Genomic DNA, 25,894 nt, shown 5'->3' on the forward strand with positions numbered 1-25,894 from the left:
ACCGCACGATATGCACAGAACAAAGCGCGGCGCATGCATCTGCAACTGCGCGCATCAAAGTGGTCTATCTATGGGTTTGCGTACGTATCAGCCAAGGAATGCGCCCTCGTCGAGTTGGACGCCAAACTCGTCCCTGGCCATCTGGCGTATACTTTGCTCGAGATCGTCTTCGAAGCCTCGCTTGTTGGGATCAGTTTTCCCCATCAAGGCCGACGCCGGAGCTCTGGCAAAGTAGCTGAGCCAGTGTGAGATGGCGGAGCCGATGAACGCCAGATCGAGGACGAGGAGCGTTGATCGAAAACGTACAAAGTCGAATCGATCCTTGATCCACGTAGAGAAACGTTGTCCAATTGAAGTGTCTTTAAGCGCTGTGTTGGATCGAATTGGTCTGAATACGCGATACAGACTGGGCGTGTCGGTGCTGCTGATGAGCGCGGCGGCGGCGTGCTTGGCGAGGATGTTGAGTCGGTTCACCGGCGAACCGAGGACCTGATTGTTGGCTTGGATGATGCGCATTGATCGACTCACAAAGAGCAGCTCTTTCGGCAACAATTCCGTATGTTCGAGGAAGATCTTGAGCTTGTCCTTTATCTCCCGCTGTAATTCGAGATCCGTCTTGGGAGCATGTTCTCCCAGCTTGTTGGCCTCGTCTTTGCTTTTGGGCTTGCTCCATGGTCGAAGCAAAGTAGCCGAAGCGAACAGCTCGGATGATCCTTGACCCATACCCCAGCTCACAGTAATCTCGTCGAGTGTCTTGAGATCGAGCGTGAAGATGGCCTTCCAAAGCTGAGCGTATTTGCGACGGAAATCTTCGCTCAGCTCTACATACAGACCATGGTCGATGAGCACCACTTGGTGTTGGCCCTTTTTGCCGTTAGGATGCTGCCGAACCAGCACGTTGGAAGGATGACCATCTGCTTGCACAAAGCCGTGCTGAAAAATCTGACTTGCAAACGCCTCGCAGACGGATCGAGATACTTGCTTAGCCGACAAGCCCCACTCGTCGAGCTTGTCGCGGTCGGTCATGCGACACGTGTTACCGATCCACTCCATCACAAGCACTCTCGGTGTGCAGAATTGCTTGTAGAACTGAGGTACATAGCAAGTCCTGCGCACCAAGCCTACCGGATCGGTTTCGATAGCCGTTTTGGCACGGAGCGAATTGGCGAGCTCACGATCGAAAAACGTCTCTTGCTCGATCTGATCCGAAATGTATTGTCCCGAGAAGGAGAGTGGCAGCTCGAAAATTCGTTCATAGAGCTTGAGCAAGACTCGGAAGGACCACAGATCCCATTTGGCGTACTTGCGAATGTTGGGTCGTTGCACCTTGACTGCTACCTCTGGCCCGAGCGTTCCCGGTGCCGAGCCCGGTGGAGGTTTGAGACGAGCCCTGTGCACCTGCGCGACGCTGGCAGCTGCAACAGGGACCTCGTCAAATTCGGCAAACACCTCTTTGGGATCTGCACCCAATTCGTCGATCAGCACCTTGCGAACTTGTTCGTACGGCAGGCGCTCAGCGTTATCGAACAACTTTGTCAACTGATGATATGGTTTGGGAAGGATGGCTGCTTGACAGCCGATCGCCTGGCCGAGCTTGACGTACAGACCCTGGTTTTTTTCGCAGACATACATAAGCTTGTCTGCGCATCGTTCGTGGAGCGCGTTGATGGATTCGAGCGAGTTGCGGTCAAAGTTGAGCTTGTAATCCATGGCGATCTGGAGGCCAGTCCAGGCGGTCAACAAGTTACGTTGCGCGGTTCGCGCATTGATGTATTCATCGACGATATAGACAACGCCTAAGGCTGCTACAAGCATGCCTGATCGTCTGAGCCAGCGCCGACCACGCTGCTTGCGAGCAACCCTCGGCTCGCCAGCTTGACCGTCAGAGTTGTCCGATAAAGATGATGCGCGCTGTGAAGCCGAGGAGGAGCGGAACCAAGAGCGACCAACAGCCGCTTCGGATTGCACGGTACGTGCGAGCGAGTTGGGCAAGGCGGCTCTGATGCCTTGAGCTGCAGCTGAATTCGAAAGTAGGTCCGAGATGGCAATCTCTGGCTGAGGACGAGAGCTTCGGATGCCAAGTGTCCGAATGCCACCAACGCTTCGATGCAATGATGGAGCCATGGTGCGAGACAGCATACGGTCCCTCGTTGATTCCAATCGCCGCATCGTGGAAGAGCAGCTTGTCAGCTGCCCAACGTAGGTCGGTCGCATCCCGAGAGCTACCATGATACGAGCGAGCTTGACGGCTGCGAGGAGCTGGAATCAAGGTCCTGTTGTGAGTCCGGTTCGATGGCCTTATTTGTGCGGTGTTTGTACCCTTGGCGATGAGTGCGTTGTATGACCACAGGCAAAGAGAGGGATGTGAGCTCAACGAAATTGGTCAGGTAGGTAGAGCTGGATAATTCGTGATTCACGACTGGGAGAAGACTTGGAGAGTGCTTGAGCGTGCACAGCTTGCTCGATAATCAGCCTTTGGAACGAGTGCTAACATTTCACGATTCAGGATTCACGATTATGCAACTCACGACTTTGTGCTTGTTGCTAAACCTCCACACCATCTTGATTGTGAGTCAAAGACTGCTGCCATAAAAGCACACGCATAATCAACTTCACGTTTCAAGGCTGCTGCCGTGCACAACACGCGAAAGCGACGCGCTCCACATCGCAATCACGAATCACGAATGGTAAGCTTCACGTCTCACTTGTGAAGCACGAAGCACGAAGAGTGAACTCACGAAGTTGGCACGGTGGAAATTGTGACAATGTTACACCGCCAATGGTACAAGCTGACGCGCGAGACCCGGATTTTTACCAACTCGGTTGAAGTTGGGTCTTGGATGTGCATTCGTGATTGTGGACTCACATCTAAGCTAGACCATGCTGTGACAGTCAGGATCAAGCTGTCCGAGCCCGATCTTGGTGTCATCCGGGAAGAAACTGCGCAGGCGATTCAATTGCGACAAAGTGGAACAGATCAACCAGGGTGGTAGGTCCCTTTGGAGACTGACCGAATTACAGAGGCCATACAGGACAAACTTGTCGCGAACAACTTGCGACGAAATGCAGGCGTCGCAATTCGCTTGGCAGATTCACGATGGGAGCTGTGTTGGGCGCACAGCGTCGCTCACTCCGCTACAACGTGTCGAATCCACGGCGTAGCGCTTCGGTTTCCATTTGCTTTGAGGATGGTTTCAAGACCATTCATTCTCACACCAGGCGCGGATCCCCCCACCAATGCTTCTTCCTTTGCCAAGATCGCAGCTGATTCGGGCCAACCCAAAAAGCACTTAGCACAACCGTGAACCGCCCAACTGAGAGTTTCCAGGAGATAGAAACCGCAAAAATAAAAAAAACCCAGAGACGCGTCGAGCGCCCAATCGTGAAATTGTTTGATTCATCCTTCGTGGCAGCTGGTCAAAGCATTCGTGATTCGTAATTCGTAAGTCGTGGGTTTGGAAATTATTAATACACGGCGCCACACTAATTCCTCTGCCTGCTCGCCAGTGGTACAACTGTGATAATCATCAATCCAAGTTACTCGCGACTTTGTACTTTACATGAATTCTTTTCGTTTCTCCGTTCAGCCGATTCTGCGAGCAAAGCAAGCAAGGAAAGCAAGCAAGCAAGCAAGCAAGCAAGCAAGCAAGCGACCCAGGATCAGTTGCTAAAAAAAACAGCGCGGGATTCGAGCAACCAGATAAGTTACAGGAGAACATCAGCTACGCTGACTCTCACGTTTAGTTCATTTTGTTCATTCTTTCATAGGGTTTCCCCACTTCGACATCATCTTCCACTACAGCATAAGCACAGAACAAGGACGAGGCCGACCGTTGATTGTCCATCCTATACGGACCCTCTCCGTCACCAGGGCTGCAATTGCTTCGCGTCTTTTGCGAGTACGCCACGCCCACGCCACGCTTACTTTGTACAGCCTGCCATCTGTCGCAACATCCTCGTGGCGCGTTCGTCGCCGGGCATATCTGTGCAACCACGCATATCTGTCAAACAGCCTTCCAGCCTCCTCGTCTTTGATGATCTTCCGGTTGCGCCCCATTCACGCGTCTGAGATCGATCCTTTGCCGCCGCTATCCAAGATTAGCAACCAAACACACCGACCTTAGCACGCCGCGCAGCTCGCAACGTCTGTCCAACGCCAGCATCCAAGCGCAAAGCAAAGCATCCATATTCTCCGTGAAGCTTGAAAGTCGAGCAAACTTCAGCCTTTCCACAGGTCAATCATCTTTGTCTGCACAGCTTCGCAGTCTCTCGTTGTCCCTCGTTGCGGTGCTCATCTGTCTGCATTTACGCCGGACATACGCCATCAGCCGTGATTGCTCTGGATTTTCTGGAAAGTATCGTCTCTCGGAGATCACATCGACGTCGTATCCAAGCACTGCGACCTGGTCACGATCCTCAGATCCGACAGTGGATCTGATCCGCCGCTATGTCGCGCCTCTCGAGACAGGACTATCACGGCTACACAGCTCAGGCACATCCTCGATGGTCCCCATCGTCGCCGCCTATCAATCGCCTCTCTACCGCGGTCGATCCGCGCCTCGCTCCCCGTATGGGTAATCCAGCTCAGCAGGACGTGCAGCAGCAACCATCCCAAACACCACAGCTTGCGCCTTCACAGCTTGCACCTCAAAACGCATCCCTATCTTCGAATGCAGACGTGGTACATGCCATCAACGCCATGAGCTCCCAGGTCTCCAGCCAACTCTCCTTGATGGGGACCCAGCTCGCATCCCTTGTCTCGCTCACTTCTCGCCTCATCGAGATTTCACAGATCAACCTCACCTCTGCTGACAGCGCTGCACGCAACATCAATGCTACCTCCTCTGCGCCTGTTGCGCCCACCGCGTTCGGTGCTCAAGTTGTCAGACCAGATGCCAGTCCTGCCAACAATGCTGTCGATCTCAATCGTACACGCGTCAACGGCAATCAGAACACGCCTTCATTCGCTGCTAATAACGTCGCACAGGCCTCTGGCAACATTGCAACTCGCTCCGATTCTCGACAGGGCCAAGCCTATCAAAATGCTCCTTCCAACAACTTTCGCAGCATCCTCGATCCTGCAGCATCGACCCTCGATAGAACTTTTGGCAGCACACTGAGAGGTTCCTCTCCAACTCCCGCTTCCGCTGTCAACAGCAGCCTCTCTGCAGCTGCCGGTCGGCCTTCACAGCAACTGCAACTGCAGCAACCGCAACAACAGCAACCGCAACAACAGCAATCGCAACCGCAACCGCAGCATCAGCAGCAACAACAACAACAGCAACAGCAGCAGCAGCCGCTGCATCTTCAGTCTCAACCACAGGGTTTCCAGCAAGCGTCTCAGCAACAGCAGTCAAGCCAAGACACCAACGATATGCTCCGAAGTCGCCTGCCCAGTCCTGTGTTTCCAGACGATCCGCTCGACATTTCGGCTGAAGTTTCCACCTCGGGCCATCAAACCCCTGCCAACCTCAAGCGTCTCTCTACATCCGCAGCAGGTGCCAACAATGATAGTGCACGTAAAGTTAATCCAGAAGCATCGCTGGGTGAATGGAAAGGCTGGCTCAACCGTACATGGCATCCTCCACCCGGTAGTCAGTCGCGCAACGTCAAATACCGCACCATGCAACAAGCGCGACGCGCACATCGCGAACAGACCAAAAGATCCATGGCCACGCTCGGGCGTTTGCCTCTCAAAGAGTTCCTAGAGATCCGACCAGAACATTATCTAAACGTTCGCAAAACGGGTCGAAAGTTGTACCAGGAGTGGCTATTGCAAGAAGTGCGTCTGGCAAAGCAGCCAGAGGATCGAGTCCAGGCAGCCGTCAATCGTCTCGAGAACGATCATCCCGAATTGGGCGACTGTGAGGAGCACTGGAAAGCAAGGCAGCTGCTGCAGCAGATCATTGACAATGCAATCGACGAAGCTAATTTGCACCGCAAAAAGGAGGCGCGCGGCAGCAACTCTCATCAGGAGCCAAACGAGAGTACGCCGCGCAGCATGGACAACACGAGGAGCACGAGCATGTTGAATTTAAGCGCAAGCAGCTCATCGTCGGCCTTGGCAGATGCGGATCGGAGTTTACGAAGTGGAGACTCGAGCATCTCTTCGGCGCGCAAGGCCAACAACGCTGCTACCGCCAACGGTCCTGGTGGAAACAAGAACGCTAAAGCTGGCGTGCAGCGGCGCAAAGCGGATCAGGCGGATCTGGACGACACACCGACCCGCTTTCGACAAGCGCCGAGTCAGCGCAATTCCATGGCTGGACCCAGCGGTGACGATCTCACCGGCTCGTCGTTGCAAGCGCAGCAAGCTTCGTTGTCGTCCTCAGGTCTGGAAGCAGTGCATAGTGGACGTGGAGCTACGCTTGCCGACTACTCGGGCGGCTACAGCAACGATTCGAGCACCATCGCATCTGCCACATCGTCCGACGCACTGCAAGCGTCTCGGCAGCACGCCTCGCACAGTCAGCATATGGCACCGCCACAGCACACCCAGCACCACAACACGCATCAGCAGGATCAGACACACAATGCGTGGGCAAGTCAAACAGCTGCGCCGGGCCCATCGCTGTTCGGCCAATCAAACTATACCACCGCTGCTGCACAGCAGGCGCTATCACACCACCAATCGTATGGACACCACAGCAACCACCATCACAACTCAAACTACCTTTCGTCAGATCCGGGACAAACGGGCTTGAGCACTTCGAGTTCCGGATTGCTCGACGATCAACGCCACCAATCGCATCTCAGTCCGCTACTCAACGGCGGTGGCGTTCGCATGCATCAGACGCATCAGCAACAAGCGCAGCAGCAACATCACCAACAACCCCCGAGCGCGTTTTTCGATAATCGAGGTTACCAGTAACAGTCACCAGCTTGGCCGTTCAACGTTAGCTAATGTACAAGTAGGACAGAAACGAGCCCCTTTCTTAGCGAGGCTCCCAGGAGAAGCGGCCAAGTACGCTTCGTTGCTGGAATTAGGATACTCTTGTAGATCGCACCATTTGCGTGTGTGCACGCTGGGATGCGGTCCGTGTCCGTTTGTGTGTCCTGTGAGAGTGTGCGTCATGTGTTTTATCATTATTCACGATTCACGATTGATGTTCTGCGTGCTGCAACGGTATCTGATGTAACCCTTTGTGCTTTGATGGCGTTGCAATCGTGAATCACGAATGAATTTTAGATGCACACGGAATGCCCTGCTGTGGCTCTTTTCCGGACGAGAGCAGTGTATCGGAAATCTGTAAGATCGTCTTAGATGATTGTAATAAGACGGTGCAGCTTTGAATTCGTACCTGAGCAACGGAGCTGAAATTATAATATATAATAATGTCCTAGCTTCGCAATTTGTATATACAAAAAAGCTGTACGATAAAATAGAAAGCCAGTCACGAGTGTCTTTTGTTTTTTTTTTCGAGGCTGTAGGGCATCCAGAGAGGAGAAATGGAAGAGAGAGCTAGAAGCAGCCGCGCGCGTTGGGCTTGAGACAAGTAAGGCTGGCACTCGTGGTTTGTTTCTTCCTGACAAGACTCTGTAGCTGAGCGGTGTCAGGCTTTTTTGGTCTTCGAAACGTCTGCGAGACTCAGTCGTGAGTGACTTTTCTGACCTTGGTTCGCGTAGCGTGATCTTCTTGGATAGCGACCACATTTGTTCTCATCCCTAGCAAGCTTCTTTTGATCTCATCGAAGAAGCTCTGCATAGACGAACGCATCCAACGCACAGAATGGTTGCAGACGCATCCCAGCAGGGCCAATCCAACGGCGCTGCTTTCAACCAACAGCAGCAGTACCAGCAGCAACAGCAGCGACAGCTTTTCGGTGGAGAAGAAGAGTTTGGTGATGAGGAGGAGCTAGGTGACGATGTGGATCTGGTTGTAGGCGACTACTCTGCTGCGTTTGCCGGTGAGGCTGGCGCTGAGGTCGACGAGGCTCAGGCCGCTGCGCTGGCTGCCGCGCACGCCCAAGCTCAGCAGCAAGCGCAAGCTGCTGCTCTCGCCGCTGTTCCCGACCAGATCCGCAAGTACGTTGTCCTTTTCAACCAGGCGGTGCAAATCAACAACGTACAGGACATTAGCAATGCTTATGAAGGAACGTGGAACCGACTCACCGACAAGTTCTACGCGCGATCCGAGTGGCCTGAAGCCGAGACCATCGCTCCGCTTGTCAACGACGATCAGAAGTTCCTGACTCTGTACCGAGAGCTTTGGTACCGTCACGTTTACTCTCGTCTCAGCCCGGACGGTGAGGATCGCTTCCATTCGTACGACAACTACTGCGACTTTTTCAACTTTGTTCTCAACAGCGATGGACCCGTCCAGCTCGAGCTGCCTGCGCAGTGGCTGTGGGATATCATTGACGAGTTCATCTACCAGTTCCAGAGCTTCTCGCAGTGGAGGAACAAAGTGTCGAACAAGAGCGAAGACGAGATTGCGCTGCTGCAGGACGGAGGTGTGTGGAGCAGCTACTCGGTTCTCAACGTGCTGTACTCACTCATCCAGAAGTCGCGCATCACTGAGCAGCTGGTGGCGGCTAGCAAGGGCGAGGATCCGGACGAGGTAGCTGGCGAGTTTGGCTCCAAGCCTCTGTACCGCATGCTCGGATACTTTTCTATCATCGGTCTGCTTCGCGTGCACGTTTTGCTTGGCGACTACACGCTCGCGCTCAAGATGCTCGACCACATCGAACTCAACAAAAAGTCGGGCCTGATCAACCGCGTAACTGCGTGCCACGTTACCGCGTACTACTATGTCGGTTTCGCCTACCTCATGCTGCGTCGCTACCCTGACTGCATCAAGAGCTTCACGCACATCCTGGTTTTCATCATGCGTCTGCGTCAGTACCACACGCGATCGTACCAGTACGACCAGATCAACAAGACCGCCGATCGCATGTACGCGCTCTTGTCCATGGCGTGTGCGCTCTGTCCGACGCGCTTGGACGAGAACATCCAGACGCAGATGCGCGACAAGTACGGTGACCAATTCAGCAAGATGACGCGTCCCGGAGCTGAGGGGTTGGCGGCGTTCGAGGAGCTGTTCATCTATGCGTGTCCCAAGTTCATCACGGCTAATTCGCCGGCGTACCACGACGAGGAGGCGCTCGTCGAGTACAAGCAAAAAGCGGTCTTCCCGGACCCCACGCAGCACCAGTTGCGCGTCTTCCTTTCCGACGTCAAGACGCAGCTTTCCAACGCCAACGTTCGATCGTTCCTGCGTCTGTACACGACGCTCGGAACGGACAAGTTGGCTTCATTCCTCGAAATCGACGAGGAGGAACTCGTCGAGATGATGATGGTCATGAAAAACTCGACGCGATCGCTCAAGTGGAGCAGTGGTTCGCTTCTGCACGGCCAAGTGGTGAATACGAGCGATTTGGACTTTGTCATCGATACCGATATGGTTCATATTGCCGAGTCCAGGGTGGGTAGGAGGTATGGCGATTGGTTCTTGAGGAACGGTACTAGGATGCATGATGTATTGAACAACATTCAGGCCAAGCCGTTGCCGATTGTGAGCAAGCAGGTGCAGGATGAGGCTGCGGCGGCGGCTGCCGAGGCAAAGGATGCAAAGGATAAGAAAGTCAAGAATGCTTGGGCTGCTGGAGTCAAGGCTGGTCCACCCGCTTTCTCGCAAAGATCCGGCGGTGCCGGTAGGTCATCCGTCAACAAGTCGGCTCCCGCACCAGCCGGCGCTTGGGGTAGCAGCAAGCCTCAACCCTCTGTGACCGCCTAAGCTCGGTGCGTCCGTGCTCGTCACTCTTCCCCCTCCGCTCTATTCCGCCGATTCCGTCTGCGAACAACTCGGTTTCCTTCGCACTCATCCTTTCTCCCCTCCCTCTTCTAAACCCCATCGCTCTTGTAAACAAAAGTAAATACTCTCCCACTATCACGTACCTTGTTCGTTCACACGCCAAGAGTGCTGTTCGCGTGCTCGCCTGATCCTCTCTGCACACACATTTGACTCTTGCACGCTCGATGTGGTCACGAATCCGTTCGCCTTCCAACGACATGAACACAGGCGTGTTGCTCAAACCGAGCATCCACATTCCCATTCACGATTGGTGATTCGTGGTTGGTGATTGGTGATTGCAGCACGTTGAATATAGTCACTGTCCAAAACAGTCACGAGTGACGAGTACGAGAATTCGAGCCTGCGCTCAGCTGGAAATCAAGATTCGTGCTTGGACGCGGATTCGCAATCAGATGCCGATAGCGCCAACAAAGATGACGGGTCGGTGGTCGGATCTGCCTTGCAAAATGCGCATCTCACGATCATCGAGTGATTTGTAGAGCAGACACTCAATGTGGCCTTTCTTGGGTCCCAAGAGCGGAGGTTCGGTCTGTAGAGCGTCGTGATCGCTGTTTTCGTGCAACTCGGTAGCATCGATCGACTGGCTGGCGTATCGATGCGATCGCAAAGCCGAGAAAGCCGGGGCAAAGAATGCCGGCAGATGGGACGAGAGGCTGTCTATCCATCCGCCTTTGTCTGCTGACGATGACGAGAGCGTCCGAGACGCGCGCGCCAATGGCGGTCCTGATCGTGTGGGAGCGGGAGGCAACACCGGTTTTTCGGAAGCTGCACTGGCGCAAGCCGAGCGAACGCGAGGTCCGGGAACCTCGACCGGCGCCAACGCAGCACGAGACCCAGTCGCCTTTGTCGAACACGCTGACGTGGACCATCCCGATGACATGAGCACCGGCGACGTGGTCTTGGACGTGCTCGACTGCCTCTGTGGAATCACCACTCGTGGCTGCACCTCGCATGTGGCTCCCAACGTGGGCGCGACTAGCCTAGCAATACCATCAAATCTGCTATGCCTCTCTTCCACCTGACTCGGCAGATCCACCGTGCTCACTGCAGCTCGCATCCCGTCCAATCCTGCGAAGCCAAGCCCCGCTCCACTTTCAAGTCCCAGACTCGTCGATGTGCACATCAGATCGACACTGCTGTTGTTCTTCACTACCCATTGAATCGTACCTTGTGGGTCGTGGGTGAGATCTGGAAACGCGAGGCTGGGACTCAGCGCCTTAGCTTGATGCCGACGTCGACCAGCATGTAGGAAGCGTTGCAGGAGATGTGGCGGACGTGTACGTTCGACTCCTGCTAGCGTTCGTGTCTCTGCTTTCGGGCTCCACCTTGCTGGCTGAGATGCAGCACGGGCCGCACTGTCGTGCTTCTCACTGCGTGGCGCACTTGCTTTGCGCTTCGCTGGTTCCTTAGTACCCGCTTCAGTCGGCACCATCTGATCGTCGGCAAATGCGATACTTGAGCCGCCGGCTACTGCAGCTATGAGTCCACTAGAAGTGCTCCTCTGGAGATGCGCGTTGTGACGGCGCTCGGCTGCATGCCGCAGTGGTGTGATCAGCGCATGGGAAAGCGCGCTGCCGACGCGTGATCCCAATCTGGTCTCATGCGCACTGTACCTGTGATTGTGTGGATCGTCTGCTGCGTCTTCGTCGTCGTCATCTAGCGGCACAGTAGACCGGAACAGCACTCGATCGCACCACGAAGGGACTCGCTGCTTAGCGCTCGTGTCGTACGGCTGTGCTTCGAGGAAGTCGATCTGCTCAGCAGTGGCGCCAGTCAGATGCGGATACTTGGCATCCCTGTGCGCTTTGGCTGCTGCCAATGTAGTCGCCTTTGCCATCTGCAATGACGAGCGGCGCGGATTAGCCTTGACAGCCATCGATGCACCGCTCTCGTTCTCCTGGTCGCTCGACAGGACCTGCCCATCTCTGCTCAACACGTGGCGCAAGATTGCTATCTCGCCATGACCGGCACTGCTTGGGCGACTGTCCGATGACAGTAAGCTGCCTCTCCGTCCTCCCGCGTAATAAGAATCATCGCCGTCAGGCACAGACATGGACAACTCTGTCCCCGGTGAGGGCACCGAGCCGATCGAGTCCACGATTGAATAGTTGTCGCTCGAGGCTGAGGTGGGCATAGCTGACTTCTTGGGCGAGTCGGTCAAGACGTTGAGCCATTTCTTCCGACCTCCCTGATGGCTGTCTGAAGACACAGCGCTGCTGAGCTTGTCTTTCAGGTTCGTGCTAGTGGCACTGCGCACCATGTCCATAATCTTGAACTTGGCTTTGATAGCAGCTCCTTGAGAGAAGAAACGTGGCCCTTGCGCAGCGCTTGTGTTCTCGGCTAGTTGTCGCTGCCTTTGCAGCTCAAGCTCGCGCTCACGCACGAGCGCAGGATCCACAGCCGGTGCCAGGCATGCCTCCTGCCGCGGGTAAGGGCGTGCAAAGCCCGAAGAGGATCCCATTGAGCCAAACACTGAAGAAGATGCGATCGAGTATCGGTCTTCGTCGGATCGGTCGGGGTCCTGCGCCTCCGTCGATGCCGCAATGCTTTCATCAGCGACGTTGGGCGAAGCAGCACGTGCACCAGCGTCGAATCTTGCTTCGCCTAACTTCGAGCATTCATCGGTGTCAAGCGCACTTGTTGCGTAGGGCACACTGACATCCCCCGCTTCTTCTAGTTGCGTTTCAGCTGCACCAAAGCAGACAGGGCTTTCCTCTGGGATGACGCTTTCGCCCAGAGGGATCGCCGAGGTTTCAGAGGTAGCGGATTTGACTGTAGCAGCGCCAGAAGACGATGCTCCGGGAACGTCAATCGCGCTTCGAATCAAAGTCTGCGTCTTGGTTCGCTTGATCTTGAGCGTCTTGAGCACGTCGTACTTGTAGGTCGGCGGGAATTCAATCGGAGCCTCCTTAAACCCTTTGAAAGCATCGCCCTCCTTGAGCACTTTGCCAAGTTGATCAAAGGCGAGCGCCTGATCATACTTTTTGTTCATCATGAGCCAGTCGGCGTGCTGACGCGAAATGTCGATGCGAAAGTTGAGGTCGCCGAACCAGAAGGTATGGTCAAACTGCTCAGTGATGTCCTCAAGCCGGGACCGTGGGTCGTCTGCTGGCAAGAAGGAGTCAACCTTGAGTGCTGCCTTGATCTTGGCTACGTTTGCCAATCGAAGCGCGACTTTGTCTTCGTGCGCTGCCAGATGCGCATTGACAAACAGCAACCTTGTGTTGCCGAGCTTGAGCGAGATACCCACACCACCCTTGTTACCAACGCGACCTGCAAGAAGGCCAGACTTGACGTGCGAGCGCGAAGCGCCACGAACTCGGTCTTTGCAACCACGCCAGACGTAGACAGCCATGTAGCAACCCATCATGCGCTCCTTTATCACCAACTCGTACGGACCGAGCGATTTTGGTGTGGAGTCTGCAAACACCCTGTCGGGTGCCTTGGGCAGGACGCCAGCCTCGCCAGTGGTATTGGTTGGGACGAAAGGCACTGCAGAGTCGCGTGGAAGTTGACTGCCAATGCCAGTAGGAGCAGGGGCGTTAGGATACGGAGATGGAGAGCGTGATGGTGTTGGAGGTTCGACGTGGACCTCGGTAGCCGCGGGCAAGACGGAGCGCGACATGGGATCCGTGCACACCGCTAGTCTGGAAAGGGTGTTCGACGAATTCATGCAACTCAGAGCAGGGGTGACAGGGACGGTCAGATGCGCTCCTGCGCTCGTCGAGGCGTTCGAAGTAATTGGCTCGGCGGCTTGTGCAGGCTGTTCGATCGAGTGCAATTCATTCGACAGCTGCGGCCCAATCTTGGGAACGGTCGTCGAGGGCGAAAGCAGCATAGGCGATGCTACACATTCGGTATCAGTGATGTTGGCGGGGCTCGAGCGGCCGGAAGCTGATGACTTCTTGACGAGGTCAACGCGGTTGAGGTTGAGCCTAGGCACAAGACGTTTGCGTTTCTCGGCGCTGGTGGAGGGCTCCGAGGGCAAAATCGCCGGAGCATCTAAGAATGAGCCAAAGCCTTCAAAAGTGCTCTGATTTGGCGTGCCCGGCAGACTAATGCTCGTAGGAATGCCGATAGGACTTGCGGCGCGAGAGAGTTCCGGCGTCACAGCTGCCGAAAAGGATTGGGGAGGCACATTTTGTAGATTGTCGGTCAGAGCCAAGGATTCGCGAGAGTGTGCGAAATCTTTTCTGGAGGCGGACTGCGATAATGCCCGAGCGAGACGAGCACCGCTGATGAACGACTTTTCCTTGTCCTTTTTGGCATGATGGTTGCGAACGAGCCAGTCCTCGCAGAGGTCGCTCCACCCTTTTCCGCCAATGTTCCATGGGACAAGCTTGTCATCCTGGTGGAGGTCAACTGTGCTACCTCCAAAGCCAGGCATGGAGCTGCCGCCGATCATGGGCGAGGCAAGCGGCTGGCCGGGAAGCGCCGAGGAGAGGGGGCCAGAAAAGAAGGGAAAGCTGTTATCATCCGATGGCAGTTGAGGAGCGTCTCTGATCTGAGGTGAAGAGGGAGCCTCATCGTTGCTCGAATGAAGCGGCTTGGACGCGTCGGCAGGATTGGGTAGGGTGTCACTATCGCCAGACCTCTGCTTTTCCTTGGATTTGAATGGCTTGGACTTTTCTTTGGCAGCGCGCTTCTTCTGTTTGCCAAAGTCGCCGAGCTCACCAGCCATGCCGACGCTGGTTGCTAGGCGTTTTCCATCTCCCCACGGACACTCTTGACCTGCTATGACTAAGAGATGGTAAGGGTGCGAGTCGTCGTGTGGGAGAGGCGGAATACGATCCGCTCTAGGCACGTGCTCCTGACCTACGACATATTGACCTCGGTATTGACTGCGCTGGGAGTGTGATGAAACTTGCTCATCATCGGCGCTGTCGTGGCTTACGTCCCAGTCAGAGTCAGGTGCTATGTACTGGCCGGCTTTGCCTAACAAGACTTCAAGGTCGCCTTTGGGGACGCTGTCGTGCATATTCCAGGTGATGATGCGGACCTTGATGGATGGACGCTGACGCGGTTGATGATCATGAGCCTGTAGCGTTTTGCTGTGCTCAACACCCACGTTGTACCCTGACGGAAGTTGAGAGCGATCGAGACTGGATGTTCTGGAAGGGCCTGCAGAATTTGAGTCAGAGAGTCGAGCCGAGGCTATGACTTTGTCGAGTTCGGGCGCAGTCACGGAGCGAGGTAAAGCTGCTAGCCTGGATGAAGGCGGCAAGGCCGAGTGAGACACGTTGTTGGACATGGATGATGTGACTGACTTTGATAGAACATTGAGGGCGCCTCTGGGTGAGCTAGCCTTGGCGGTCGAGGCGACAAGCTTAGATGATGGAGCGGTACGACCATCGCTCTCTATTGAAGTGGAGCTCGAAAGCGGCTCTGCGTCTGTTAGATGCTGGCTGGGGGTATCAGAAGTGGGAGACAGGGCAGGACTCGAGCCCGAGTGCGAATGGGAGTGTTGTAGCAGAGCATGCAAGCGTGCACGTAGAGGTGGTTGATGGGGTTGGTGCAGAGATGAGGGCGCATCAGCGCTGATAGCAATAGAAGAAGAGGATGGGAGAGGACTGACCATGCTGGGCGGTAAAGCGGGCTGGGGAGGGATGGGGGCCATGTCAGACTAGCGTGCTCATGCTGCAGCTTGCCGTCAAAAGGACGATCATGGAACTTCGCTACAGGCGAGGGATGATCGCGAATCGACGATTGGAAAGCTATGGCGATAGCAGAGCCCTGTGATTGGTGATGCAGAAAGGCTCGAGTGTGTCAGGTTGGTGGTACGATGCCGTTGTGACACGTAACAGTTACGAGTAAGCCGGAAGGCACGAGGCGTTGTTGGACAAATCGCGAATCGTGAATCGTGAATTCTTTGGGCAAAGTGAAAGTGTGAAGGGACAGAAAGCATAACTTAAGTCAAGTAGTTTAGGAGAGAGGTAGCGTGGAGCATGCACGAACACAGTCTCTTCTGTGCGTGTTGCTGCTGTGCATCTTGTCAAAATTCAGTGTGAACCAATCAATCAGAATTATGAATCACGAATTACGACTCACGACTCTCGACTCTGTGACTGTCACGCCAGAAACCTATTTATCAAAAAAAAAAACAAAAAAAAATTGGTGATTCGTCGTGAGCGAGTCTGCAGTCACTGATCACCGCTCGCCGACTGGCTGATGGTGGGGCTTGCGAAGACGAACGGTTCAGATTCTGGACTGAACAGCTGTCTGCTTCAAGGATGTCTGCTCGTCAATGGTCGATTTGAATTTTCAGGGTCTGTAACCAACCGTTGATTCACTATTTGTGCGACAAAGCACGAGTTTGAGAAAAGGACAAGTTTGATTTGAGCATTCACGATTGTGAGAGTTTTAGGGGTCACCATCATGGCTGGTTAGTTGATGACAACCTCAGGCCCTGATGAGGATCTTGCATCTCGTGTCTCGCTCCGGTTTTTTTTTCTCTATGCGTCGGTGTTTATAATTTTGCACCCCACAAAGCCTGTGACGCTTGGAGATGCTGCGTCATTCACGATTCACGATTCACGATTCACGATTCACGATTCACGATTCACGATTCACGATTCACGATTCACGATTCATGGTTCGTGGTTCGTGGTTCGTGGTTCGTGGTTCGTGGTTCGTGGTTCGTGGTTGTTTTCATGTTTGTGTAAAAATCAATGTTGTTGCCTTTGAGGTCGTAACACATTATTTAGGTCTTTTTTCCCTCGTGCGTGTACACCACGATCCACGCATGACCGACCATAGACAGTCACGAGTTGTGAGTCTGTGAGTCGTGCGTGAGTGCTGAGTGTGAGTAGACAGACGTACGTTTACTCTGCTTATTCACGATTCGTGTTTTAGATTGCCGACCAAAAACCTCGTCACCCCCGCATTTCTACAAATGAAAGTATGTCTCGTTTGCCGTCTTGACTACCACCATTTGCTTTCCACGCTCCTTACTTTCCTTTGGCGGGCTGATGGCAGGTAGTGATAAGGCAGACCGGGGCAGCTTTTCGCCTTCTCGGCGTCACCAAGGCGGTCCGAAGTATACGTATTTCTGACCTTCCTTTGTTTGATCTGATTGACCCTGAAGCGTATACGTTTTGCCCTATCTGTGGCACTGCAGTCCGGGAAGAAAAACTGCCAGCAGGGTCATGGTTCGTTGATGGTTGGTTCAGCCCCCCTATAGCGGAGTTGACACCAGACATGGTCAAGCGCACCGCCTTTTACGGCCGTGCCACAGCATCTAGCATTTCCTCAAGGCATCCACAATCTTTCGATATTAATGAAGCTGAAATCCGAAGCATCGGTTGTTCCCATTCATCTTTCCTACATTTCAAGGATGCTGAATGAAAGCTTGTTGAGAAGAGAAAAGGGTGCTCTGTGTAGTTAACGTAGTTATGCGAAACTATGCACAGCGACGACATTCACAGATGCACGAATGCAATTCTGATTGTTGAGCAAACCTCGTGCCTGTTCGTGGTTGGATCTCGATTCCGAACGTTCTGGAAGGCGAAAGCGCTCTGCTGCCACACTCATCACAGATTTGTGGACAGGGGCTATCCAATCGTGAATCGTGAATCGTTAATCGTGAATTTTATTTCCCTTGTTAACTTAACTACTCACGACTGTATTTCATAAGATGCCATATTCGTGATTCGTGATTCTGTTCCGTTCACCGTTTGGTGTCGGCAAAGAAAACTTGTACGACCACGAAGCGCTCGAACCAATCGTGAATGTGCACGAATCGTGAATCTTGAATCACGAATCCAATCACGATCGTGAATCATCAAAGATCGAGCTTCACGCTTAGCTTTCAACTCTTTTGTCACTTTCTGGGAGGGTGACGCTAGTCTCAGATCATCGTACAAGCTTGTCAAGCTTGTCCCTGTACCACGACCACATCTCCGCTGTCCCCATATCTTCTCGCCAACATCCTGTGTTCTCCTGCTAGCGTGGCCAGATGTCACAGGTCCCTGTGGCCTCACCGGCCTCCTGGTCGTCAGTCGCTTCAGCCGCCGCAGCCGCCGTATCGGCTGCTACAAGTGCATCGAGCTCGCTGGCTGCTTCTGTTGATGAGCCAGCAGCCACTACGGCTACTGCAGCAACCGCTTCTTACGCAGACGAACGAAACCCTCTCATCGCATTGTTCGATGGCCTCCTCCGCGTCGTACTTGCCTCGCTCAACCTCATCCGCATCCTGGCCACTTTTTCCACCATTACGGTCCCAAGTCTGGTCTATGCCATTCTTCACTACAGTTTGACGCTCCAACTCAACTTTCCGTCCCTTGCTCTCCTCTTTCTCACTTCGTTGATATCCGCTTTCATCTGGCTTCGCTACCGTCATCTCAACAAGTATGAGCGCCTCCGCGAGGTTCCTATCACTCGAGACGAGGGCTTCAACCTCAACCCTGACGTCGCCTCACCCGGCGGAGACAACGACCGCGGCAGCTTTCACAACTACCTGGACGACTTTCTTCAAGCCATCCGCATCTTTGGTTTCCTCGAAAAGCCTGTTTTTCACGAACTCGCTCGCCATTTGCAAACGCGTAGGCTCGTTGCTGGTGATAGCCTATCCCTCGACACAGATTTTTCCTTTTACATTGTCATCGACGGCCATGTTCAGGTTTATGCGCCTCTTCCGTCTGCCACTGCAAGTGCAGTGGGACAGGACTCGGTCGAAGACGAAGATGACAGTGGCTACCAGTTGCTCAACGAAGTCGAGAGCGGAGGCACGCTCAGCAGTCTCTTTACCATTCTCAGCCTCTTCACCGAGGATGTCAAGCTTTCGTTCGATGACCATGATGACCCTCATCTCGCTCCTCCCCATCCTGCCTATCCCGCCATGGATCGTCTCAACAACTCCAGCGCAGCCAACCATCTAGGTCGTGGCAACAACGCTACTGCCCCTACTTCACCCTATTCCTCGGCCTTCAACCCACCATCTCAAACCGCTGCTCAGCTTCAGCTTAACGCAGCTGCCCTCCGCAATGTACCCGCTGCCATTTCCACCGAAGGTGCTGTAGAACGCCTCGGAGGTTCCGCCGCTGTCCGCTCCACTTCCAAATCGTCTCACGCCCGAACCGCGTCCTCTGGCACCGCATCTGCGACGGTTCAGGATGGTGACACGAGTACCATCATGGATCCACTAGAGCAGAACGACGACGGCGTCACCAGTTCTTTATACCATGCACCCGATCTTCAAATGCCTCCTGCACAGGCCGCCGCTCCCTTTTCTCACTTCGCGCCATCCTACCACCCTTCGCCCGCAGGTACACCAATTTCGAGCCTGCCGGGATCCACGCACTCCCCTTATTTTCGCGGCAGAGCGACGTCTATTCACGCTCTGCACGAAGCTGCTGGTGGCCCCAACACACCTGGATCGATCCTCAGCGCAATGAGTAGCAGCGCACACGGTCATTACCACCCACAGGCCGACTACCTTCCTCGACAAGGTGCAGGTACCGTAGCACGCGCCACTGTCGACACCACCCTTGCCGTCATCCCTGCCGAAGCCTTCAAGCGTCTTACCAAAAAGTTTCCCAACGCTGCTGCGCACATAGTTCAGGTCATTCTGGCCCGTCTCTCGCGCGTCACCTTCCACACCGCCCATAAGTACCTCGGTCTTACCAAGGAGGTCATGCGAACTGAAAAGTCAATCAACGATCTCGCCTGCTTCCCGCTTCCCTCTGAATTTTACGAGAAGGGCGGCATGGACAAACTCCGCCATCGCTTCCTTCCACAGCCAAATTCGAAACGCGAAACAACGGTTGATGATGACTATTTCCGCGATTTCCAGGAATGGACATCGATCAGTCAACGCAGCTCCACGCCTGTGCCAGGATCCAAAGATGACACGAAGGATGCCGCCACCAGCAGTCCGCCCAAGGTCAGGATTGCCTCAGATTTGCCGTCACTGACGACGAGCTCCAAACAATCCAACCAAAAACCAACATCCTCGCGCATCTCTGCAGCCAGGACGCCATGGGGACATCCAGATCCACCTCTCAAAACACCCACGGCTCGCAACATGGTTGGACCAGGCGACTTGCTCAGCATGGCCAGTCTCAGCCAAGATGGCTGGTACACGACCGGCTTCGACATGCACTCGGCGCAGCCAACACCACGGGCCAAGCCACGCTCTGTCTCCAAGCTCGAGCCTTTTCACGGTCCCTTGCCGCATCCTGTGGATGATTCCACTGACGGCACAAGTCCGCTTTCAGGTGCCTCGCCAATTCCAATACGCAAAGGCAGTTCCACCATGTACCATCAAGGCGAAGCCATTGGCACTGATCGTCCCTTTGCAAACATTGGCCTGCCTCATTTTGACATAAAAAACGAGGTCATGGACTGCATCGCGAAGAGTATCGGCCTCGCTCAGGCTGCGCACTCACCGCTTGCTCCAAGCTACCAGGCTAGCCCTCACATTAATGCGCAGGATTCTCTTCTGCAGCGCTCCGTGTTCAAGTCGGCTTTTGGCTCGCTTAGCATGCTCGATGCTGCTATGGCGGAAGAAGAGTCGAGCATCACGGGTACCAACAGTTCCATGGCTGGGCACGGCCATTCGGGTTTTCATCCCTCGGATTTCGAGAACGAGGTCGAGATCAAGTTCTTCCCTGCCGGAAGTACCCTCGTCAAGGCGGGGGAGAGTCGTGCCGGACTGTTCTATGTCATCGACGGCTTTTTGGACGTTCTACTGCCTGCCGAGGCCAATGAATTGGAGGAAGAAGATCGTTTGAAGCCCAACATGAATCACAAATCGGCGAAGACTGATGCTAGCAGTGGCTCTTCAAGACAAAACAGACCAGGCTCGCATCGTAAAGATTCGTCATCTGCTTCGCTGCGAGCGGGTCTCCTCGATGAAAGAAATCTGCGTGAAGCTGATGTGTCACTACCTCAACGCAGAGGCACCGAAGCAGATCGCATTAGCAGCAATGGCGATGGCAATTCGGGCTCGGTACATCGACCTGCTATGCGTGAAGGTTCTTCATCGTCCACCTCGTATGGCACGCCGGCCGGCTTGCGCAAAAAACCCACAGAATCAGCAAAGGTGGGCAATGCTTTGGACGGCACTGGTGGCGCTGGTAGCAGTAGCAGACGCAAACCAAGCCATGTTTCCAGCGGAAGTGGTGCCACTACGATGCCGCGTCATCCAGATGCCACCAATTCCAATATGGCATTCACAGCAAAGCAGCCGGTCTTGCACCCTTCACTGCATCAACAGCAACCTCTCCGCGGCAAGCCCTCACAGCAAAGTAGTCAGCGCTCCAAGGACGGCAAGCGCTCCATCTTTACCGTCGGTCGTGGAGGCATTGCAGGCTACCTCTCCAGTCTCCTAGGTACTGCAAGCTACGTCGACATCACAGCCAAGACGGATGTGTATGTGGGCTTTTTACCTGCGCACGCTCTCGAGCGCATCATGGAACGTCGGCCGATCGTGCTGCTGACGCTGTGCAAGCGTCTGTTGAGTCTGCTGCCTCCGCTGATCCTTCACATTGATTCGTCGCTCGACTGGCAGCAAGTCAATGCAGGGCAGGTAATCTATCGTGAGGATGATCCATCTGACAGCTTTTTCATTGTTATTAACGGACGATTGCGAGCAATTACCGAGAAAACTAACGGTATTGAGGTGCATAACGAGTACGGACAAGGTGACAGTGTTGGCGAGCTCGACGTGATCACCAACTCGCGCAGACGCACGACGCTCCATGCCATCCGTGATTCGGAGCTGGCCAAGATGCCTTCGACGCTGTTCAACGCCATCTCGGTGCGTCACCCAGCCATCACTATTCAAATCTCACGTATCATTGCGCGTCGAGTGCGCACAGAGCTCGTGAGGAGCAAACAGGAAGGTGCTGCGCTTGGCGCGCCTATTCCGGGCCTGCCAGACCTTGGTCGCAACAATCTCAACCTCAAGACGGTGGCCATTGTTCCCGTAACACGCCAGGTGCCCGTGATTGACTTTGCAGCTAAGCTGCAGACCGCCTTCGACGACACCATCGGTGGCAGAGCGATTTTCTTGGATCAGAGCAGTGTCATGGGCGTGCTGGGACGACATGCCTTTAGCCGGATGGGCAAGCTCAAGCTGGCGGGCTGGCTCGCCGACTTGGAGCAAAAGTATCGCTTGGTTGTGTATGTGGTTGACACCCCCGTTTCGTCAGCCTGGTCGCAAACTTCGATCCGGCAGGCCGACTGCGTACTCATGGTCGGATTCGGCGATGAGCCAGCGATGGGCGAGTACGAACGACTGCTGATGAGTGTCAAGACCACAGCGCGCAAAGAGCTCGTACTGTTGCATCCCGAGAGAAGCGTCCCACCTGGTTCGACGCGCGAGTGGCTCAAGAACCGCCCGTGGGTGCATGCGCACCACCATGTAGAGATGCCGGGCTTGACCGGATCGCATGCCGGCGCAGCCATATCCACGGGAGGTGACCCAAAGGCGGTCAAGGCGCTGCGCAACCTGAAGCAGAAGCTTGAGACGTCGCTGCAGCGATACCGCAAGACCATGACGCCACTCTCTGCATCTGGTCGGCCCCACCATGCATCCGATTTTGCAAGGCTGGCACGTCGATTGTGCGGTATGAGCATCGGACTGGTGCTCGGGGGTGGTGGTGCGCGTGGCTGTGCTCACTTGGGTGTCATCCGTGCGCTTGAAGAGCGTGGAATTCCGATCGACATGGTGGGTGGTACATCGATTGGCTCGCTCGTGGGCGGACTGTACGCGAGAGAGGCCGAGATGGTGTCAACGTTTGGTCGCGCCAAACGCTTTGCAGGCCGTATGGCGTCTCTGTGGCGTTTTGCCTCGGATCTCACCTATCCAGTGGTCTCGTACACCACGGGGCACGAGTTCAACCGTGGCGTATTCAAAGCGATCCAAGAGACGCATATTGAGGATATGTGGATTCCGTTTTTCTGCAACACGACCAACATCACCTGGTCTCGCATGGAGGTACACACGAGCGGCTATGCCTGGCGCTACATTCGCGGATCCATGACACTGGCCGGTCTCATCCCGCCGCTGGTCGACGAAGGAAACATGCTTGTCGACGGAGGCTACGTTGACAATTTGCCGGTGACTGTGATGCTGGCCATGGGTGCACGGTCCGTGTTTGCGGTCGACGTCGGATCCATCGACGATACGAGCCCACGTGCATACGGCGATACGTTGTCTGGCTGGTGGGTGCTTCTGAATCGATGGAACCCGTGGTCAGACGCCAGCAAGATACCTTCGATTCCAGACATTCAAGGCCGTCTGACCTATGTGTCGTCGGTCAAGACGCTCGAAGAAGCCAAGAAGGTGAAAGGATGCTTCTATATGCGAATGCCTGTGGAAGAATTTGGAACGCTCGCATTCGGACGCTTCGACATGATTTATGAAAAGGGTTACAAGGCGGCGGTGGAGTTACTCGATGGTTGGGATGCAGAAGGGAAATTGCCGTCTGGAACAGAGAGGGAAGATTTTGAAGACGACTGGGAGGATGGCGACGAGTATGAAGAGTACGAAGTGTACACCGACGACGAAAGTGGGGTCGGTGGGGGAGTCAGAAAGATCAGAAAGAAGCGAAGAAGAACGAGGAGAAAGGCGGGGATCAGCGCTCGTCGCAACAGCATCTAGCGTCTCTAGAGTCGTGATCACTCTGCACTATTCATCTCATGCAATTTGAGAGTCATTAAAGACATTCTTTCTATCACCACGACTTGCAGTTGTCAGCATGTAACACAGCTTCGCAAAGCAAGCTAAGGATAGATCATCAATCCTGAATGGTGACTTTGAGATCCTCCACATGGTGTGGTGTTTTTTGGGACGCTATTTCTAATCTCATTTTTCGTTCGATGTGCGGTTTTGATTCGCCCATTCGCGAATGGCCAAGTCTGACACGTCGACGACTCTTCCGTGTTTCACGTTCCGTCGTGCGTGTTCGTGCTTGCGTGTCAATCACGAATCGTGAATCACGAATGTAAAATCAAACACTCAGGGAAAAAAGCACGAAGCCATGCGTGACGAGCGTGAAGCACGAAGTTAGCCAGGGTCTTGGTCACAACGCCGGTGATCCGTGCCTTCCGTGCTTCATCCCATTCGTGGATCGTGAATTACCCCACCGCGTGTCAAATCATCTTCTGGTAGGCTACAAACCCACGCAACCTGGAGAGTTGCGCTTCTTACGTTAGCACATCATCATCTCTTTGTTTTCGTGACTACGTTGAGGCCTCGGCATCAGCACCATTCGATGTCGAGCATTTGCTAGATTGCTCTTCTACCGCTTATCCACTCCAACAATTCTTTCGATCGAGGATTGAACTCCACGGTTCCATCCAAACGGGACTCAGCTTGGACGATCGTCTCTGGAGCACCTCGACAGCTCAGCAGTGCGCATCTGCGTGTCCATCAGCCCATGCTGCGTCGTTGTTGAAATATACTGTGACTCGGTATTTACTTCGTCGGATCGCGCATAGCGGCTGACCGGGACACGTGTCTCGCCTCTCATCCTGAACCGGCCCTCAACACTGCCGCTCGAGCTGCAGCCAGCATATCGTGGCAATAGCTCATCGAGCTTCTCTGTAGTATGGGTGCCGCATGCTGTGCAGGAGCCGCAGTTGCCGGTTCCGCCGCCTCTGCCGGGCCTTCCACTTTACTTGATGGCACCGTCTACTCCTTCCTCTCGGCCATCCCGATCGCTCTCTACCACTATTATCCTCAGATTACGCTTGTCCTGATGACACTTGTCGCACTGGGAGCATCGACGTTTTACCTCTTGATCGTCCTTCTCACACCGGTGACTAAGAGCAGCTCGCGCTCTGAGCTGACGTATCTATCCACAACAAGCACAGAGCCGAAGCCACTAGCAAGTCTGTTAGATGATTTAAGAGAGAATGAAAAGGAGAATGGAGCGGTGCAGCTGAGTGTAGTGGTGCCGGCGTACAACGAAAAGGAGAGATTGCCGGTGATGTTGGAAGAGACGGTGGAGTTTTTGGATGAATTGAAGAAGAGTAAGAGGAGTTTGGTGGAGGGTTTGCCGCACGAACACGGAAAGGGCACTTTTGCTCATGGCAGCGATTTGCAAGCCAACGGAAATGCATCAACCACCCGAGTGCATGCTGCACTGCACGATGCGCTCTCGAGCTACGAGATTATCATCGTCGACGATGGTAGCAAGGACGACACGCACCAAGTTGCGCTGGATTTTGCGCGTTCCCACCCTTCCACCAGTGCTGCTTCGACCATTCGAGTAGTCCGCCTCGTTTCGAACCGAGGTAAAGGTGGAGCCGTTCGACACGGCGTACTCCACTCACGAGGTCATCTGATCCTGTTCGCCGATGCTGACGGAGCCACCTCGTTCCGTGACATATCCAAACTATGCCACACCTTATCCTGCGTCCTCACGCCCAAGGGACACGGTGTAGCTGTAGGCAGCCGAGCGCACATGGTGACATCCGACGCCGTGGTGAAACGCAGTTTTGTGCGAAACTTTCTCATGCACAGTTTCCACTTGTTCCTCATACTTTTACTTCGTCCTCCGACGCTTGGAGGCTTGATGAAGAAGCTCACCGCTCGAAGCGAAACTCAAAACAAGAGGCAAGCAAAGGGATGTAGAGTGGTGTCACTCCCTGTGCAGCCCGAGATCAAAGACACCCAGTGTGGATTCAAGCTCTTCACGCGACCCACGGCACAGCTTGTATTCCCAGCAAGTCACATCGACGGCTGGATTTTTGACGTCGAATTGCTCATCCTCGCGCAGACGAGCTCACAGCTTGCCTTACAAGCCTCAAATCCTGACCTCACCCTGCTTGCCGCCGAAGAAGTGCAAGACAACACAAACGCGTTGAAGGGCCTACCGATTCCGATTGCAGAGGTGAGCGTCGATTGGCAGGAAGTTACGGGTAGCAAGATCGATTTGCTCAAAGATTCAATTCGCATGGCCTTGGATCTGATCGTTATCCGTGCCAATTACACTCTCGGTAGATGGAAGACTCCGCCTGCGGCACTGTGAGCATCCACCTCCCCACCACCACCATCCATCCAAAAATACAATGATACACTCTCCACACAATGCCAGTCTCCCTAAACGCAATACAGCCTCATGGTCAAAA

The 25,894-nt window shown here is 54.4% G+C and overlaps 7 protein-coding genes across 7 annotated transcripts; 5 read left to right on the forward strand and 2 right to left on the reverse strand.

The window, feature by feature from the left end:
* Positions 1–87: 87 nt before the first annotated feature.
* UMAG_10595 (uncharacterized protein) lies at positions 88–2,229 on the reverse strand (the record flags this gene model as incomplete). The annotated part of the gene is made up of 1 exon (XM_011389043.1): positions 88–2,229. The coding sequence occupies one exon, from the start codon at positions 2,227–2,229 to the stop codon at positions 88–90; it is 2,142 nt and encodes a 713-aa protein (XP_011387345.1).
* A 536-nt stretch (positions 2,230–2,765) lies between these two features.
* On the forward strand, positions 2,766–3,305 carry UMAG_01226 (uncharacterized protein; the record flags this gene model as incomplete). Its single annotated transcript, XM_011388858.1, has 2 exons — positions 2,766–2,989; positions 3,122–3,305. The coding sequence occupies 2 exons, from the start codon at positions 2,766–2,768 to the stop codon at positions 3,303–3,305; spliced, it is 408 nt and encodes a 135-aa protein (XP_011387160.1).
* Positions 3,306–4,447: 1,142 nt separating this feature from the next.
* On the forward strand, positions 4,448–6,871 carry UMAG_01227 (uncharacterized protein; the record flags this gene model as incomplete). The annotated part of the gene is made up of 1 exon (XM_011388859.1): positions 4,448–6,871. The coding sequence occupies one exon, from the start codon at positions 4,448–4,450 to the stop codon at positions 6,869–6,871; it is 2,424 nt and encodes an 807-aa protein (XP_011387161.1).
* Positions 6,872–7,729: 858 nt separating this feature from the next.
* Positions 7,730–9,736, forward strand: UMAG_01228 (uncharacterized protein; the record flags this gene model as incomplete). Its single annotated transcript, XM_011388860.1, has 1 exon — positions 7,730–9,736. One exon carries the CDS (start codon positions 7,730–7,732, stop codon positions 9,734–9,736), a length of 2,007 nt encoding a protein of 668 aa, XP_011387162.1.
* A 466-nt stretch (positions 9,737–10,202) lies between these two features.
* Positions 10,203–15,431, reverse strand: UMAG_01229 (uncharacterized protein; the record flags this gene model as incomplete). Its single annotated transcript, XM_011388861.1, has 1 exon — positions 10,203–15,431. One exon carries the CDS (start codon positions 15,429–15,431, stop codon positions 10,203–10,205), a length of 5,229 nt encoding a protein of 1,742 aa, XP_011387163.1.
* Positions 15,432–17,768: 2,337 nt separating this feature from the next.
* Positions 17,769–23,420, forward strand: UMAG_01230 (lysophospholipase; the record flags this gene model as incomplete). The annotated part of the gene is made up of 1 exon (XM_011388862.1): positions 17,769–23,420. One exon carries the CDS (start codon positions 17,769–17,771, stop codon positions 23,418–23,420), a length of 5,652 nt encoding a protein of 1,883 aa, XP_011387164.1.
* Positions 23,421–24,369: 949 nt separating this feature from the next.
* Positions 24,370–25,794, forward strand: UMAG_01231 (dolichyl-phosphate beta-glucosyltransferase; the record flags this gene model as incomplete). Its single annotated transcript, XM_011388863.1, has 1 exon — positions 24,370–25,794. The coding sequence occupies one exon, from the start codon at positions 24,370–24,372 to the stop codon at positions 25,792–25,794; it is 1,425 nt and encodes a 474-aa protein (XP_011387165.1).
* Positions 25,795–25,894: the final 100 nt, after the last annotated feature.

This window comes from Mycosarcoma maydis, chromosome 2, assembly GCF_000328475.2.
Source record: "Mycosarcoma maydis chromosome 2, whole genome shotgun sequence".
In the NCBI taxonomy this organism is placed as follows: domain Eukaryota; kingdom Fungi; phylum Basidiomycota; class Ustilaginomycetes; order Ustilaginales; genus Mycosarcoma; species Mycosarcoma maydis.